Source organism: Chlorocebus sabaeus, chromosome 16 (assembly GCF_047675955.1).
Source record: "Chlorocebus sabaeus isolate Y175 chromosome 16, mChlSab1.0.hap1, whole genome shotgun sequence".
Taxonomy (NCBI): Eukaryota; Metazoa; Chordata; class Mammalia; order Primates; family Cercopithecidae; genus Chlorocebus; species Chlorocebus sabaeus.
Window position 1 is genome coordinate 57265441 of NC_132919.1, and position 19987 is coordinate 57285427.

The 19987-nt window shown below is 41.0% G+C and overlaps 1 protein-coding gene across 3 annotated transcripts in view; it reads right to left on the bottom strand.

Annotated features, from left to right (window-relative positions):
• The window catches only part of MAP2K6 (mitogen-activated protein kinase kinase 6), a 143305-nt gene that overhangs the window by 13926 nt on the left and 109392 nt on the right, over positions 1-19987 (bottom strand). For all 3 annotated transcript variants that reach the window (XM_008011967.3, XM_008011966.3, XM_008011968.3), the window contains exons 7-11: positions 19829-19880; positions 17101-17228; positions 15755-15832; positions 13727-13866; positions 4436-4481 (exon numbers count right to left, since the gene is read on the bottom strand). In XM_008011967.3, the coding sequence (XP_008010158.2) occupies positions 4436-4481; positions 13727-13866; positions 15755-15832; positions 17101-17228; positions 19829-19880 (444 nt within the window). The remainder of the gene's footprint in view (positions 1-4435; positions 4482-13726; positions 13867-15754; positions 15833-17100; positions 17229-19828; positions 19881-19987) is intronic.

Below are 19987 nucleotides of genomic sequence, written 5' to 3' on the forward strand. Positions count from 1 at the left end.
TTACAACCTTTATGTTGCCCAGCTGTAGGTTTTCTAATTACATTTGTTTTAAACCTGACAGCGGAGGGTTGGATGAGTCAGCTCTGTGGAAAACTGAGTTCACACCCATGCAAATTCTAGGAAACAATGCAAATGGGAAAGGAACGAAGAAATAAAAACCCCAAAGAAGATAGTTGGTCACGATTAAGTATCATGACTCAGAAAATGGAAAAGAGATTTTTCTCCCTTTGCCCATCTGAGGACACAGGTTGGGTGCTGGCTCGGATCCTTACACTCATGAAATCAACTGAAGCTCTGGGTGTCAGTTCCTTCCTCCCGAGCTCCCTCAAAAACTAAATAGCAGCCATACTTCTGATTAGCAACCATATACACAGCACACTTACTAAGGGCTCTACCATCATACTTATTAGCTTTCCCACATCCTCTGGACATTTGGAAATCTTTTAACGTCCTTAAAAGTTTTTTACTATCAAAACACGACAGGTCAAACCTCAGATTATCTTTGTGACTGCTTCCAACACCTGCCAGCCCCACCTTGCCTTTTGTTCTGCTAGTGGCTATTAGCTCAGTGGATGTAGCCTGAGTCTGCAAATGAATTAAATAACCTGACTTGAAGTCTTTAATTTAAAAAAAGAAAATCCCTAGGCATCTTTCCATTTATTCCCAGGCTGAGAAAATGCTATGAGAGCCAGAAGGCCAGGGGGAGGGGAAAACGGGTAGGGATGTCAAATGGAAAGTGTGACTTGCCTTCTTGTGTGGGTTTTGAGGCTGCAAAAGGTTAAGAGGGAACCCAGTCCCTTCTATAAACAATGAATTAAGATTAGCAAGGGCAGCAACCAGGAAATGGGCAAATGAGGGAGCATGAATAATACTCAGACTATAGTCCCAGGCTGGATTTCCCAAAAGAGGAGTCAGGGAGACAAGAAGGGAGGACTTGACACCATTTAGGCTCACTGATGTGCCTGAAGAAAACATGGAGATCCATGAACATACTGTGAGGAATAGACAGACAAGCTACAGTCACCAGCAGGTCTCCCTGTACCATGCACAGCATCTCATCCCTTAAGACTATGGTTTTGAATGGGTTCAGGCACCTTTGTTTAACATACAATTCAATCTAGAACTTCCTAAGATAATTGGAGAACATAATTATTTCACTGGGCAATCACTCGAATGAACTAATTATCATTTCTCGTGATTATCATCTAGGACAGGGATCAGCTACCTGTGACCCAGAGGCCAAATTTAGTCCACTTCCTATTTTTTAAATAAAGTTTTATTGGAACACAGCCACACACATCCCCCCCCCTTTTTTTTTTTTTTTAACACATTGGATATGGCTGCTTTCACATTGCAACACTGAATTGAGCCATTGTAAACAGCAACTGTATGGCCTACAAAGACTAAAATACTTACTATTTAGTCCTTTACAGAAAAAGTTGGCTGCTACCTACTTTAGAAGAATAAATTTTACTGAGTCATACTCCCCAGTGACATTTGAGAAAACAAGCAAATGAGATGATCTTAAAGAATACACACCCTTCAATCCGTGTTAGGGAGAGAAACATTTGGGATTTCTATAAGAGGAACATGTCTAGGTTAAGGCCTTAATTAAAATGTCCTTCACCTGGAAAAAGGATTATTTTTTTCCTTCATACTTCCTCACCAACTCCTAAAATCTAAACAATTGCCTCTCAGCAAGTGTTTTCCCAATGCTAAAGTCAGGGAGTTTGGACTCAGATTTTCCATTTGAAAACCTCAATTCCACAGGAAAGCAGGGAATAGTTATAGCCATAAAAGGCAAGTCCATTTCCAGAACCACAAAGACGAATGCTGTAAGAAGAAAATGGGAACCGACATGATTTTATAACATTAATATATATGTAGGCCATAAAATATCACAGGATTAGAACATATTGCAAATGTAGAATTCGACTTCAGCTGCCCATGTATATTAATCATTTTTTTTCTCAAGCATGTTTCAGTGAAATTTCTGATCAGAAACCACTTGGAAGAAGAAAAAAAAAGTTCTGTATTTTAAATAGCCAGAAATATATAGAAAATATTCTTCTTATCTGAAATTAGTTACAAAACATGGTAACTTTAGAATAGGAATACAGGTGCACACTTGTAGTCCCAGCTACTTGGGGTCCCAGGCAGGAGGATCATTTGAGCCCAGGAATTCGAGACCAGCCTGGACAACATAATGAGACTCCATCTCTAAAAAATAAAAATTAAAATATAAATAAATAAATAAAATAGGATTACAGGCTCCATAGTATCCTACCAGAATAACTCTATATCTACTGTATTTTATGTGAAATTAATTCAAAAATGCCCTAGCAGGTGCATAAGCATATGTAAAAAGAGTAGACAGAACTGAAAAAGCCTTTGGCTATTAAAAAATAATCAGGAAGAAAATATTCAACTTAAACATGTAGTATGCTAGGATTTTCTCAAACATTACTCATATTTCCTTCTTTAACTGTGAGTTTTAGTTGAATAAAACTGGTCGAGTGCTGAGTACCAGGGGGCTGCCTTTTAACAGACCCAATGGAGGCCCAAGGAGATGGCCTCATCTCCAGTTCATCCAGTTGCAAAACGGTTCAATCTTCAATCAAAGCTTAGGCAACAGAATTGAAAACCTATGTGACTGGCTGTAGCCATCACGCATCCTCCTGATCAGCTTTCTATAATTCTTCCTGACTCGACATTTCCAAGCTGTGCTTCCTCATATCGAAGCCACCTCACCACAGCATTTGACATTAGGAATCCGTGCTTCTAAGACTGAGTTGGTCTTGAAGACAGCGGGGCTTGTGGCTGGGATAGCAGAGGAGGAAGCATTTAATGCCTGATGAATTCCAGTAAGAAACACTGATGTGTTCCAGTAAGCAAGGGTGTCAGTGTTTTATTGCTTTTGAAATTGTGCATGAATGTGACTCTTCTTTCCCCCACTAAAATGAAAACCTTGATAATTGAAACAAATCTAGGAAAGAGTTAACACAGATTAGCAAATAGTCTGAATTTTATATATTTCTCCCCCGCCCCCAAAAATGTGTTTCTCCTTCATTCAACATATACTTAGATAAAGCAAAGCATTGCCAAGTTTAGGTCCTTGCCATTTGTATTTAGCTTAGAATCATTAGTAATTAGCTTAGAATTGTAGTTATCAAGTTTTTTTGTTGTTGTTTGTTTGTTTTCTTTGAGACAAGGTCTCACTCTATCACCCAGGCTGGAATTCAGTGGCACAAACACAGCTCACTGCTGCCTTAACTTCCCGGGCTCAAGTGATCCTGCCACCTCGGCCTCCTGAGTAGCTGGGGCTACAGGCAAATGCCACCATGCCTGGCTAATTTTTTGTACTTTTTGTTGAGTTGGGGTTTCATCATGTTGCCCAGGTTGGTCTCCAACTCCTGGGCTCAAGCAATCTGCCCATCTCGGCCTCCCAGAGTGCTGGGATTACTGGCATGAGCAGCCACCATGCCCTGCCTATAGTTACAACAATTTAAGAGAAGTTATTTTAATACAACAATGCTAAGATCTTACTTTCACTCTTGCTTTTTTTTTTTTTTTTTTTTTTTGGAGACGGAGTCTCGCTCTGTCGCCCAGGCTGGAGTGCAGTGGCCGGATCTCAGCTCACTGCAAGCTCCGCCTCCCAGGTTCACGCCATTCTCCTGCCTCAGCCTCCCAAGTAGCTGGGACTACAGGCGCCCGCCACCACGCCCGGCTAGTTTTTTGTATTTTTTAGTAGAGACGAGGTTTCACCGTGTTAGCCAGGATGGTCTACGATCTCCTGACCTCGTGATCCGCCCGTCTCGGCCTCCCAAAGTGCTGGGATTACAGGCTTGAGCCACCACGCCCGGCCTACTCTTGCTTTTTATAGATACAGCAAGTGATAAACTGTGAATGCTGAGGGAGTACAATTCAAACTAATAATGCTTCGTCTTACTTTTTTCCACCAAAGTGAAAACAAAAAGCAAACATTTTTTTTTCCTCCCTAGCTACCACCAAAAAGTTGTTCATCTAATTTAGGCCAGATATTTTATCAAAAATTGATCAGTCAAATACCATTTAAGTTTTTCCCATTATTGAAATCTCTTAAATCATACTTTCCTTCATTTTATCTTAGTAATACGTGGCTTCTCATATCTTTTAAATTCAAAAATATAAATTGTATACACATAATTTGCTCTGTATCACGACAGGTTTATCAGCCTGGAGAAAAATTGCTAAGAATAGTGACAGGTTCCAACCTATGTTTAAGAAGGATGTAGGATGAACTCTTTAACTCTCTTACCTGGAGTTCAATTCCTGTCACTGATGTCTCAATGAACCAACTCTTCCAACATGGCGATGTGATGATAATTTAGGTCTTAGTGACTTTGCCTTTTATAGCTATTAGTATACTCATGTTTACATTTCCATCAATACTCACCATTAGCTCTGGGTATGTAGGCCGTTCTTTGGAATTCTTCTTTAAGCTTAAAGAAAAAATAATAATCATTAAAATCTAGAAGCCATATGTATTTTCATTAGACAAGGATTTCAGAACCTGTAGAACGCTAAAAATAATCAGCTTTAAAAGTGTATTGAAAACACAGCCTCCTATCTTGATTTTCCTCTTCTGTAACCCTTAAGTATTATGTTTTAAATCACCCTGGTTGTACCTTAATGGGAAAAACAGTTGTGTGTGTGTGTGTGTGTGTGTGTGTGCACTTTCCTTTTGATACTTTACCAATGACATACAGACTAATTTTTCTGATCTAAAGCCATTATATTTCAAAAATATCTACTTTCCTCAATGCAGCTTTTAATGCCATTTCCACAGACAAAGAAATTGGCAGGTGTTTCTTACATCACCATTTGTTATCTCTTCACTGTCAGGTACCTGGTTCTTTTTGCTTCTGTTTCCATGAATATATAATTTGCTTTTATATAGTCCTAACCAAACCTGCCTGAGATAGAAGCAATAAACCCCTAATATTTATTTTCTTTTCCTTGAGACAGGTGCTGGCTCTGTTGCCCAGGCTGGAGTGCAGGAGTATACCATCTTGGCTCACTGCAGCCTCCACCTCCCTAAGCTCAGGTGATCTTCCTGCCTCAGCCACCTGAGTAGCTGGGATTACAGGCATGTGCCACCATGCCTGGCTAATTTTTTGTATTTTTTGTAGAGGCAGGGTTTCACCATGTTGCCCAGGCTGGTCTTGAACTCTTAGGCTCACGTGATCCACGTGCCTCAGCCTTCCAAAGTGCTGGGATTACAGGTGTGAACCACTGTGCCCAGCCCCCCATAACATTTCTAAGGTAATACTACTTGTTTATGACAAAGGTAATAAGACCTGTTTATGACAGCTGATAAAATAGAAAGCACACTCAGTGACAGCAATTATTCTTTTAGAAATACTTTCCGGTCATGTGCTATCGTCAGGTGACTTCTGGTTATTCTGCTCTCTGTTGACACATACGTTTAATAACATTTGATATCGGAGGCAATAAGTGCTGTTACTTATTATTTAACAGTAATAAAACTGTAAGATGAAGAGACCAACCCATCACCCCATCCTCAGCCCATCCCTATCCTTTATCCAACTCTGGCCTTCAAATGAAAAAAAAAGAAAAAAGAAAGGAAAGAAAAAAAAAAAAGAAACAGTTTACTTGGAGGTGGAATCCCAGGTTACAGAATGGAGAAAAAGATGATTTTGAAAACTATGATTTGCAAGGCAACCTACAGACTCCTGTGCCCGGTGGGCCACAAAATCATCCATGAATGAAAAGGAGCTTTGCCTGGCATTGAAATGGAAAGGAATTTTGCCTGGAGTTGGAGGAATCAAAATGTAACTGATTCTTAGGTTGCTGGGATTTGAGCTAATGGATCGTTTTGAGCAAATGAGATCTAGTATGTGTGGCATGAGCTCTGCCTCACCCTCTGAAGCTAAGCATGACAGGGGTAAGGTACAGAACCCTGAGACAACGGAGTAGTTCAGGCATTTCGAGAAACTGTGGTTTAAAACGAAATAAAATTTAAAAAAAAAAAAAAAAAAGGAGAGAGAGAGAGAAAGTTTTTGAACCAAAACAACTTAAAATCAGCCTACCAGTTTATTCCAGGCAATGCTGTGGGTGGAAGCCAGGGAACCTGAGACAGGGTACAGGTAGATGTGAGGACAGAAGTTTCAACCTGGAACTGAGGGCAGACCTAGGACCTACTGACCTCAGTGACCAGACAACCTATGAGAGAAAGTTTCATCTCAACTGAGGATAAAAATAAGAGCGCATTAGAAAGAGGAATTAACAGCTGGCAAAGTCCGATTGATATGGGAATGTGTGCTGAGTGAAATGAATGAGTCCGTGTAACTCCCACTGATGGTTTTGTAGGTACCTAGATGCTGAGGGTCTACATTGGGGGGTCTCAGCTGGAGGTCATTTTGCTCCCCAGGGGATAGATGGAAACTGTCAGGACGCATTTTTGGTTGTTACACCTGGTGGCAGGGTGTTACTGGCATCTAATAGGTAGAGGCCGGGGATGTTCCTAAACATCCCACAATGCACTGGGCAATCCACCACAACAAAGAACAATCTAGGCCAAAATGTCAATAGTGCAGAGATAAAGAAACGCTGTGCTATGTGTAACAGGTGGTCCCTCCTTGTTGCTGCTTCCTCTCCCCTTCACTTAAAAGGAACATCTCCAGCTGGTTCGTCTGTCTTTAAGCACATTCTCACCACGACCGTCTCCTGCCCTCAGCCCCAGGAAGCCAAAGTGTTTCTTTCTAAGTTCAAGAGCTAGTTTACCTAGAAAGAAACACAGAAGAAGCACTGTGATCCCAGGAGTATTGCTGACTTGCACACAGACCCTAGTAGAAAAAACAAACAGGCTAGAAGCCCTGAATTTCCCACTATTGTTCAAAGCAAATCAAAACCCAGAAATTCTTCTCTATCGTTGGAACAATGTAACACGCTAAGTAAATAACAAAAAGCACAAGCACAACATTAAACCCACACTCAATATTCAAATGGTTGATTCTGGTGTCTCTATTTAGACCTTAAACTCTGCATTGTATCTGGAACATTCTCATTGAGGACCCAGGCCCACTCCGTTACTAGCTTTCATCAGCCAACAACAAAACCAAGGCAATGTCAGGAAGAAAAGCTTGTTTCTCAAATGTAAAAATGTGCCGATTTTTTGCTTTATATTTAGCAGAAGAGATAAAAGGACTTTAGCAGACTTTATATTTAGCAGAAGAGGTAAAATGGATCATTTTGAGCAAATGAGACCTAGTACGTGTGATGTGAGCTCTGCCTCACCCTCTGAAGCTAAGCATGACAGGGGTAAGGTATAGAACCTTACCAACAGATAGATGAGTTTAAATATCTCCATTTTAAAAAATACTGTATTTTTTAAATGCTGTATTTTAAAAAAATATTGTATTTTTTTACATGCTGTAAAATTTTGAGCCAGGATATCTTATCTTTTCACTTCTGGAACAGCTTATAAAAATTTCTCGGCCAGGTGCGGTGGCTCACGCCTGTAATCCCAACACTTCAGGAGGGCGAGGCAGGTGGATCACTTGAGCTCCCTTGAGGTCAGGAGTTCAAGACCAGCCTGGCCAACATGGTGAAACCCCGATTTTACTAAAAATACAAAAATTAGCTGAGCATGGTGGCAGGTGCCTATAATCCCAGTTACTAGGGAGGCTGAGGCACAAGAATCACTTGAACCCAAGAGGCAGAGGTTGCAGTGAGCTGAGATTGTGCCACTGCACTCCAGCCTAGGCAACAGGGTGAGATTCTGTATCAAAAAAGAAAAAAAAAAAAAGATTTCCAGTTTTGTTAACTCTGTATAAAGAAAATACGGGAAAGTACCCTAGTTGATCCATCATAAAGTGTTAAGGATTCCTGAAACCTCCAAGACTACTGGCCAATAGGCTATTCCTGGACTCCTGGACCCTGATTACAAAGTTCACAATCTGCCCCAAACACTACCGCAGAATATGAATGGAAAATACTTACACAGCAAAGCAAGGCTGTTTATTAAATTAATGTAACTGATATAACCCATTCTTTCCATCTTTTACATCAAGAACACTTCAAAACATGGGCTAAGAATAGCAAAATACTCAGGATAAGGTTGGGGGGAAAGTAAATTTTCCATGTTTAGTAGGAAGTACTTGAAATTCAGTACACAATAACAACTTTGGAGTTCAAAGCAATACCAATTTCTTTTTGAACTGGAATCAGACTTCTGAATTTTCAAGGGGCTTGTCATTTTCAAGCGTGCAATTAGCTAACTGCCCTAATTCTTTTTCCAAATGCCACAACACACGCTTCTGACCATAGCTGACACTAAAAAACAGCTCATGCTGTCTTGAGAATTGCTAGCTTGAAGTTTGTGCTGACCAGAGGATTTCTGCCTATTTGAATTCCCCCGATCATTTCCAAGAAGGGCTATTTGGTGCATCCACAGAATAAAAACACATTGCGCCTTTCAAGGCGTACACTTGTCAAAAGCTAAATAAACATCTAGTGCCTCTTTTTACTGTCCTTCCTGCACAAATAGGAGACTGAATTTGACTGTTTTATACTAGCTTCTCTGAGTCAGACAATATCGATGCTTGAGTGGGCCCCCACTACCCTTCGATATGCCATCAGACTGGTCAGTTGGGCCCACAACTTCCTAAATAGGCCTGGAGAGAAAGCCAAAGGGAAGTCCAGCTGTTTTGGCACTCGGCAGTTGATTTCCAGTGACTTCCTTCTGTGAACCGATAGGAAGAGTTTATGATGAAACCGGCTAAGATTCCAATCTTTTGCGAACTCGTTTGTTAACCCCTCTGCAGGACTAGAAAGCAAGACTTCTCTATTAGACTTCTCTATGATGAATCCCAAAACAAGGTTGACATGGTCAACACAACACAACCCAAGAACTCCTTAAAATCCCTATGATAAGAAAGAGATACTTAGGAAAAAGAGGAAGAAAATCTCATTCTGTCGTCCTATCTCAAAATAAATACAGAAAAGAAGGGTTTGTAAGAAATCATTGTGGGTTTGCTTTTTTCCTTTGCGTTCATATGATTAACTCTCCTTTCTCCTTCAGGAAAATTTGTCAGATGTTACTGCAAAAGAAATGCAAAAACTGGAATTCTGGACTCCTGGTCTAACTTTGGGTGTGGTGATGAGAGCCTGTAAGAGCTTTTCTACTTCACTCCACAAACTATGTGATTTACTGTCAACTAACAAGCAGTGATCAGTACTAATGCGCCAGACAAGAGTGGCTGCCAAGTCAATTCCCTGGATACAGAATTACGGTACCTAGCAACATGGAGATGGCATCGTGCCAGGTTGATTCCTTGGGTGCAGGTGTATGATAGCATTGTGACATCAAATGCTTAGAGGTAGCATATACAAGTTCACAAATACTCTGATGGTTACCTAGGCTGTGGGTAATGTGTTCTTTTTCTGCATACCAAAGGCAGATGTAGGAGATAAAAACATAGATGTATCTATCTTGAAATTTGAGATTAAATATTTCACTTTCCAAATCCGTAGCCTCCCTTCCCCACTCAGCACATAGAGTTGGGACTTTCTGAGAAGTCTGGGAGGGCCATAGCCTACGTAATAAAAATATAAAAACCATGGAGATCACAAGAAAAAAAAAAGGTTCTTTAATGAAGATATGTCTCAATAATACAGCTTTATTTATGAGAAAAATAATAGCTGATAAAGGGAAGTTATGTGCCCAGGGAATAGCCCTCTGTTCAACAAGAGGTAGAAGAGGTACTCCTCTGTTAACAATCACTTTTCTTTGGGAGGCTGAGGCAGGAGAATGGCGTGAACCCAGGAGGCGGAGCTTGCAGTGAGCCAAGATCACGCCACCACTGCACTCCAGCCTGGGCGACTGAGCAAGACTCCATCTCAAAAAAAAAAAAAAAAAAAAAAATCACTTTTCCATTCTTTCCACCAAGCTCCAGATCAAACCTCAAGCTTTCAGTAATCAAACAAGTAAAATCACTAGATTGCTAATGGATGGAGGTATGTACCCATATGTTAATATATGTATGAAAAATCAAATTGCTTCCATAAATTTCTAGGACAGTCATAAACTCTACAAGAAAATCAGTGCTACTTTTTGAGTATAAGATGACTTTTTCAACCCAGCTGAAAAATAATGTTCATCCTTATGGGATATCAAAGAAAATATATTGGTGGTTTGTGGCAGGCAAAAAAAATTATTGACCTGGAACAGGGGAGCTTACATGCTGAAAAAGTCAAATTGAGGATAAGTAAGAATGCTCATAAAATTCAGAATTAACAATTCCCTTCTATTTCTTAATTCCCATACCAACAAAATGACTATTTTAGACAATTGATATTCTTAAGTATAGCATTCTACCAGAACTACAATACTGAAACTTTAACGAAGGAAAATTTATCTTTTAATGACTTTCAGGGTAAAGTGATTTGGGTTTTGTTTCTAGATATTTTCGTATTTTATATTTTATATTATATTTTATTTATTTAATTTTAATTTTATCTTATTTTAGCAGGGTCTTGCTCTGTCACCCAAGCTGGAGTGCAGTGGCACAATTCTGGCTCACTGCAGCCTCAGCCTTCCATGCTCAAGCGATCCTCCCACCTCAGCCTCCCAAGTAGCTGGGACCCCACGTGTACAGCACTACACCCAGCTAACTCGTGTATTTTTTGTAGAGATAGGGTATTATTTTTAATAAACCCAGATATAAGACAAACTGACTTACTTGAGTAGAAATGAAATGACACTGAGCAAACAGTATTAATAGAATTGACAGTTTCAGGAAAGCTGGGACATGTCTACAGCTCAAAATTTTTTAATTAATGAACTGTGGTAGCTGGGCTAAAATAAAAGAAAACGAGAGAGAAGGGGATATCTTAGCAGGCGGCCATGAAAACACTAAGGGTGTTATAAGGAGAGAGTAGGCACAGGGCAGTCATTATATGAAGAGCAATGATGCATATCTAGAACTTCCACATACGTGTGCATACATTGCAATTAGAAAACATTTATTTCTCAAGGTGTTCATTTTTCAAACACCTGTAAAAAGTTTCAGTGTTCTGATTCTTTGGAGAAAATTCTAAGTAAGAGAAAAAATACAGTGGTGAAAGAAAAATCAAGCAATTGGATGATTTTTTAAGCCTTCTAAACAGAAAGTAGTTGACGGCAGGTCCATAGATCATATGTCGAAACCCAGGGTTATCACCGCAGCTGTACATAAAAATGACTTGAGAACATTTTTAAAAAATTAGTATCTTGGCCCCTCCCCAGACCAATTAAATCAGCGTCTATGAGGATGAGTCCTAGAGGACAGTGATTTTGAAAGCTCACTAGAGTTTTATAAATGAGCAGCCACAGTTGAGAATCATTGGATTAAACTGGTGATTCACAATGGTAGACTCGGCTTTCTCAAACTTTTCACACCAGCCTTGTTCTTACCAAAATTTCCTAAAGTACCCAGAATCTTGGGAAAAGGGGACAGGCGGGAGAAAGGTAATAGGGAGAATAATTTGAAGAGACTTAGCTAGATAAGATCATTCTGTACTACCCAAGATGCCTCATTCCCTTTTTTTTTTTTTTTTTTTTTGAGATGGCATCTCTCTCTTATCACCCAGGCTGGAATGCAGTGGCACAATCTCAGCTCACTGCAACCTCCGCCTCCTGCGTTCAAGCAATTCTCCTGCATCAACCTCCTGAGTAGCTGGGACTGCAGGCATGCACCACCACACTTGGCTAATTTTTGTATTTTTAGCAGAGATGGTTTTTCACCATGTTGGTCAGGCTGGTCTCGAACTCCTGACCTCAAGTGATCCGCCACCTTGGCCTCCCAAAGTGCTGGAATTACAGCCATGAGTCACCACGCCCAGCCCCTCACCCCTTTCTTTGATGTGACCTTAAACATTTGAGGATAAGGCAATAAATAAATATCCAACCAACCAACCAACCACAAAAAACAAGTTTTTGAATCCAGAAGGCAAAATCATGAACCCATCTTGGCAGAGGTACTACCACATCCAGCACACTCCCTCAAGGAAAACAGACAGGAAGTAGCTAGAAGATATATATTTTAAGAGGCATCCAACAACTATTGTACTAGCACTCAAGGCTCCAGCCCCTCTCTAGTCATCCAGTCAAAAACGAAAACAAACAACTGCAGACCAGCCTCATACATCATCAGGGAAAAGTACCGGGGATGAGAAGGGGCCTTGGGCTAACAAAGAATCCAAGAGCTCTTAGGTCACAAGCAACAGACAGTTGCTTTGTTTTATGTTTCTTCCACGTTTCCTGATGAATGCTGTATTCACAGCTTTACGTTTTTATTTCTTATTTATTTGTTTTGAAATGAAGTTTTGTTCTTGTCGCCCAGGCTGGAGTGCAGTGGCGTGATCTCGGCTCACTACAACCTCCACCTCCTGGGTTCAAGCGATTCTCCTGCCTCAGCCTCCCAAGATTACAGCTGTCCACCATCACACCCAGTGAATTTTTTGTATTTTTAGTAGAGTCAAGTTTTCACCACGTTGGCCAGGCTGGTCTCGAACTCCTGACCTCAGGTGATCCACTCGCCTCGGCCTCCCAAAGTACTGGGATTACAGGCATGGGTGCTCCACCTCACAGCACTTCTAAAAAGCATGGAGGCCGAGGAATGAAGCCATGAGGAAGATGTTCCTTCAGCTTCCTCCATAACTCAAACAGCCTTCAAAGCTCCAGACCCTTCCCCAGCGGTGAGTACTCAGAACGGCTCCCCTCCGAGGATCACAGCTGGGCCTGCCACCATCTCCCAGTCCCCTTCCTCCTAATTCTCATCTACTTCTGTGGGATGGTCAAATACACTAACCTGGCTCAGGGGTGTGCTTCATTTCTGGCATCCCGCTTCCAACATCACTTGCCATGATCATTACTATCAAGTCATGCTAGCCATCATGACCTTTACGCACACAGAAACGACTTGTCTAGAGAATACTTTCCCTCTGTTGCTTTTCTTGACTGCCCTGGCAGTTTTCATGAAAATATAGTTTACCACATGAGTATGGCTCCCTCCCTCTTTCCACCCCAACTTTCTTTGGATTCCCTTCCCAGAACTTCAGCATTGTCTCCTATGGTGGGCAAGTTTCTCCACAGTTAGCAAGTATTCAGTAGCAACCAAGGTTCTACAAGACTTCTGAAGATCTAAGAAACACTCTTAAACTACCCACTATCTTCTCACCCAAAGTAATTCTTTGCCTCTACTCCCTATCCCCAGGCCTCTAGTGGGTCCCATCAGCTTTCTCTTTATGCTCTAATCGACATCAAATTGCTTAAAGCTCACACAAAGGAGTTTCTTGCTTTTGTGACATTGTGAATGATATTCCTTCTGTTTGGTTGGAAAAACACCTCTCATGATCTCAGCTCCGGATTTAGCTCCTCCAGAAAAGCCTATCCTGAGGTCTTCCCTCCAAGTTCCTTAAATCACCCATGCCCCTATCTCTATCACTGGACTTGCCACTTTATACTATAATTATTCATTTATGAGACTTCTCTACTTGACTTTGGGCTCAGCGAGGGCAGGGAGTGTGATACAGTCATCTTTGCTTCTCCAGCAGAGAGGGCGCACTCCACAAATGCTTTCGGAATGAATGTATGCATGATGGAGACAACCCTGATGGAAGAAACTCATGAGAACTCATCTTCTTCTTTCACACTGACACTAGGGAGGTGAGGCTGTCTTACCACTGTGAGGTAAAGTCAACGAACTCTGCAGAGAACTTGTCTGCTGGGAGTTGTGGCGATGGCTCCTCTACCACCTGTTTGAGCTGCTGAAATGGAGTTCCCCATGAATCATAGGGAAATCGAAGGATGGCCAACTCAATCTGGAGAAGAGAGGAAACAGGAGACAACAGTTTCAACAGGGCTGCTTTAGGGGATCACCCATGTTTCATTCGTGGAGAGCCAGAGGGAAACACAACGCAAAGTTCAAGTATAAGGGGTGGGGGGGAATAAACTAATAATTTGTTCTCCAGCAATTTTCCCCAAATCCCTAGTGCTAGGGATTTTTAAATATTACTTACTAGACAAGTCACTTAAGCCTATCTAAAACAGGGCCCCTCACTAAAACCCACTGTGGCACTTCATAAAAATTGTAAGCCAACAGTATTAAACTTCAGGATGTAAAGCTACGGGGATTTCAAATGTTTGGTCTGAAAAGTAATTCCCAGCCTGAGACCTTTCCAGAGCTAAGCATCTACTGCCACCTGCAGGTCGCTTGGTGAAATGACAGGGGGAGAAAGCAACCTAGAACCAAATGACTCATCTTTTTTTGGACTTGAGAAAAGGCCACTTTGCATTACAGGATCACGTGTTTTCTGGGCAGGCAGGAGAAATAACTCATGGGATTTATTCAGCTGCTGTGCCTGGGGAGGAGCCAGGACCACAGTGGATAATTCCAGACCTCGGTGATCCACTGAAAATGTATGACCATCAAAGTGATGAAATTTACAATCACCAAACTTATGAATAAGTTATGAATAAATCATGTAACTTTAGGGCTGTGTCTAAAGAAATCATCCTACTGGTTATCCTGTATTGAGGATATACCTGACTGATATGGTTTGGCTGCATCCCCACCCAAATCTCATCTTAAATTGTAGCGCCCATAATTCCTGCATGTTGTGGGACGGACCCAGCAGGAGGTAATTGAATCATGGGGCGGTTCCCCCATACTGTTCTGCGGTTCTCATGGTAGCGAAAAAGTCTCACGGGATCCGATGGTTTTATGAAGCATCTCCCTTTTCACTTGGCCCTCTCATTCTCTCTTGTCTGCCACCATGTAAGATGTGCCTTTCACCTTCCACCATGATCATGAGGCCTCCCCAGCCACATGGAACTGTGAGTCCATTAAACCTCTTTTTCTCTTAAATTACTCAGTCTTGGGGATGCTTTATCAGCAGTGTGAAGACGAACTAATACACTGACGTCATCAGTCTTTTTTTTTTTTTTTTTTTTGAGACGGAGTCTCGCTCTGTCGCCCAGGCTGGAGTGCAGTGGCCGGATCTCAGCTCACTGCAAGCTCCGCCTCCCGAGTTTATGCCATTCTCCTGCCTCAGCCTCCCGAGTAGCTGGGACTACAGGCGCCCGCCACCTCGCCCGGCTAGTTTTTTGTATTTTTTTAGTAGAGACGGGGTTTCACCGGGTTAGCCAGGATGGTCTCGATCTCCTGACCTCGTGATCCGCCCGTCTCGGCCTCCCAAAGTGCTGGGATTACAGGCTTGAGCCACCGCGCCCGGCCTGACGTCATCAGTCTTTAACTTCTACTTCTCCAACAAAAATATCCTGGGAAGCATAGCCTATGTCCTGGATAACACGGCCCTATCAGGGTTCACGCACATTAGCATTCTTTGCACAGCTTAAGTTTCTTGCCTTGGCTTGAATAATTTAATTTTAAACTATAAGGAATATGGTCAGATCCTCTTATTTTACAGATGAGGATAGGAAGATAGTCCATGTGACTGTAACAATTACTCAAAAAGGCATACAGCTCGTCACAGGTGGAATCAAGAGAAAAATTGGTTTCCCCAATCCCGTATCAGTGTTTTTACTATACCACACTACAAACAATTATTACTCAAAATCTCCTATCACCTCAGCAGGAGAGGGCGCCCCAAACCAGCATTTAGGGCATTTGTTTCTTGGACCCAAAGTCCACCTCATTCAAGTTTCATGCCCACAACCTCATAGTTCATGACAATTGGCATACACTACCATCGTGATGCCCAGACTCCAAATGTCAGACTTCACACTGTATCCCTTCTGGTTGAGCTCTGGGTTTATTCTTTCAGGCTGGAAAGGAGACAGACAACTGAGAAACTGGGAAGACAGTTGAGATAACATTCTTAGTTCAACAGTCTCTGGGGATGGGGGTAGCATCAGCTGCCAAGCGAGTTGTTATAAGCTGTTAACATGCCTCTGAGGCCAAGAAGACCCGGTTAACTACAATAAATATCCATGTCTCCACAGGGTTTCCCTTCTTCTGTGTTTGTCTTTTCTTGGACACAAGAAATGGATCAAGTTCCTTTCATAACAAATTTAAAATCTGCCTTAAGAAGTAACAGGGTATACGTTGTAAAGCTACTTTGCCCATCTAGAATTATCCTTGTTTAAAACATGAACAGTCCAGAACTCAATAAAACAAGAGTCACTGGGCTACTGTCCCATGCTAATAGACCTGAGCAATTTTTAACTAAACACAGACAGGAAGCTTTTCGATTCAAAGCACAAGTCCATTTCCACATAGAATGTAGCATCTGTTCCTTCAGTTAAAGGGGATTGCAAGGTCTCTGTTAAAGGCAGTGAATCTTCACAGCTGTGAGGTCTTCTCATGACTAATCTAACTGCCTTGTTTGGGTAATTTAAGCTCTATTTACTATTTTGTCCTCAACAAACAATGCAACACTCCCCTTCGATACAGTGTGGAAAACTGTGCAGGCTATATGTATTGTGTATATGATTTTTCAAATAACATATTTCTTTCACTTGATTTTTTTAAAGTAATACATATGTAACTATGGTCTGAACATTTGTTCCCCACCAAAATCCACGGGTTAAAATCTAATCGCACATGTGGTGGTATCAGAAGGCAGGGCCTTTGGGAGGTGATTGAGTCATGAAGGTGGAACATTAATGAATGGGACTGGGTCCCTTATAAAAGAAGCCCTAGAGAGATCCCTCACCCCTCCCCGTGGGAGGACTAAGCAGGAAGGAGATATGTATGATCCTGAGAAACGTGAGCCCTCATCGGACACCAAATCTTCTGGTGCCTTCATCTTGGATTTCCTAGCCTCCAAAAACTGTGAGAAACAAATTTCTGTTGCTTATAGGCTGCCTGGCTTATGTTATTTTGCCATAGCAGCCTGAACAAACTAAGACAATATATGAAGCAAGTGAGTAAAGATTTCAGACATGACATTTTGAAGAAAAACTAAGAGGCAGACTACTTTTGGAGTCTTAGGTACATTTCCATTTTCCCTCTGTGGCCATCCATTGCTTGTTTCCCAGCATGATTTGTCAGCAGTGACATTACCAGATGCCACGCTAGCTAATGTACTTACGGCCATGTATGGTTTGCAACCCGCATCAATTGTTTTAGCAACAGAGTCCACCAAGTAGCCACTGATTCCAAAATCGCACATCTTCACTTGACCGAGAGCATTAATGAGTACATTAGAAGGCTTGACGTCTGAAAGCAAAAGCAACCAGGTTCCCATCATTCCAGTCTGCTTTCAAGGTTCATTTCTCTACCACCAGAGGGCCTAAAATCTCCATTTGTCCATCTTCCTTTCCCCAAGTTGCCCAACACAGAAGTAACTGCCATCCCTGACCCATAGTTATAAACTGCTTATTGCTTTCAACTTGATTTTCTATTTCATGTTTTGTTCATGCCTCGTAGAACTGTGAATTTCTCAATACAAAAAACTGCATTCTCCACTGATTTTATGATCTTCATTACCCTCGTATTTGCAGTAAGAGCCTAAAAAATTATTACTGAATCAAATGCCCGATTCAAAATGATCTATTGATATTTAATGTAGGAGTAATAAAACAAAGAACAAAAAGGCAGACCGTGACACAATGATATACCAAACATGACCAAACCAACCTTTGTTTCTGTTTGGTTTGGTTTTTTCTTCAAGATAAGGTTTTACTGTCACTCAACTGGTAAGCAGTGGTGTGATCATAGGTCACTGCAGCCTCAAACTCCTGGGCTCAAATCACCCTCCTGCCTCAGTCTCCTGAGTAGCTAGGACTACAGGTGTGCACCACCATGCCCGGCTTTTTATTTTTTTATTTTATTTATTTTTTTGATAGACAGGATGTCTCTTGACCAGGCTGGTCTCAAACTCCTAGCCTCAAGCAATCCTCCCACCCCACCTCCCAAAGGGTTGTGATTACAGATGTGAGCCACCAAGCCTGGCCCAAAGCAACAAATTTTGATTGAAACCTCTGCAAGTGATGTGTCAGAGGTCACATAGTGTAAAGGATCATGAACCCAGGTATTCCAGACCACAGGGCAGGTACTGAAGAAGCAGTATTACAGACCAGATTTTAAATTAATCCTTTTGACTAGAAAGATTTAACTCACCCACCCATATGCCCAAAAAATAGAACTACAATTATCTCTGGATAATAAAATTTGAAATTACAGTTAATTTTTTCCCTTTGTGATACTTTTCACAATGCCCATAAAATTGGAAGATAAAGATCATTACAAAAGCTTTAAAAATTATCCTTTATACTTTTCCCTTTAAGCTGAAAGACACACAAATTTCATTTTCTTATTTTTATACCTTACATATATTCTCTAATATGAATTACATATTTCATAATGGTGAAATAACCCTTAATGTTAATTTCAAACTTGTGAATAATCTACAGTCCTTTTCCTATCTGTATTCCTTACTATTTTCTTCTCCTCATCTTCCTTCATCCTATTTTTCCAATTTTTAATAATAACAACTAACAATAATAGGCACACTGTGGAAGGCATTTTACATTATTTCCAGGCTCAGAGAGTTCAAGAATTATCCAAACCACAAGGCCCTCTTACATACCAGTACATTCCATTATTTTTCCCAAAGACATGGTTGAGGGTATCTCTTCCCCGAAGTTTCCCTAACGACAATCACTAAGTGATAGCACTTATTTATTTTACATTATCTAAATTACTTCTATATTTGGTACTTGCTTTTTTAATTTTTAATTAATTTATTTATTTTTTTATTTTTTTTGAGATGGAGTCTCACTGTGTCGCCCAGGCTGGAGTGCAGTAGTAAGATCTCGGCTCACTGCAACCTCCTCCTCCCAGGTTCAAGTGATTCTCATGCCTCAGCCTCCCAAGTAGCTGGGATTACAGGCACCCATCACCACACCCAACTAATTTTTGTATTTTCAGTAGAGACAGGGTTTTGTCATGTTGGCCAGGCTGGTCTCAAACTCCTGACCTCAGGTGATCCGCCTGCCTCGGCCTCCCAAAGTGCTGGGATTACAGGCATGAGCCAGAGCACCCAGCTTGGTACTTTCATATTTCTAGGGTTTTTTTTTTTTTTCTTTTTGTTGTTGTTGTTTTTTTTTTTTGTATATTTATCTTACTTCCCTATAAGAATCCCGATGCATAATTTAATAAGAGTATACTTTCTTCTCATATACCTCTCAGGGCATCTATTACATTTTAAAAGTGATTTTAAAAGATGAATAAATGGATGAATGGGTGGAGAGAAGATGAATGAATTAATGGATGGATGGATGGATGCATCGTTGAAGACATAACAGGCCAATAAGAAGGAAGAAAAGGAAGGAGGAAGAGATAAATCATTTTATCCTGCCTCTTGTTGTCTGAAAGGGCTCTACTTTATACCAGTTTTTCACACTTTCATGTGCACAAGAATCACCTGGAAATCTTGTTAAAATGCAAATTCCAATTCATTTGATATTGAGATCCATGATTCTTTTACAACAAGCTCTCATGTGACGGCCAATACAGGATCGATTTTTATCATATTCTCTAAAATTCTCAATGATGTAATCCCACAGCTCTGCTGGCTAACAAGTGTTTATATTCAATTTGGATGTAAGATAAAGATCATGTCTTCTTATGTCCTCAGCCACGATAAGGAATACTACTTATACGGTTTGCTATCCAATCTCAAAAGAAAGCCCCTTAGTTCTCTTGCCTGAGTCAATTCTACTTCCATTCATGGGGGGTTGGGGGTAGGGAGGGTCTCCAGGTGAAAGAAATGAACTTTATCAAAGGAACAGCCAAGGCAGCTCATGGCTGCTTACCTCTGTGAATGACAGACAGCTTACTGTGTAAATGTTCTAATGCTTTTACAATCTGCAAGAGAAACACAAAGATAGATTTATTTATCATATCGCTGGAAAGAAATTGAATATTAAGTATATCAAGGTTTATTATGCTTGGCTTTAGGTTACCAGTGAGAT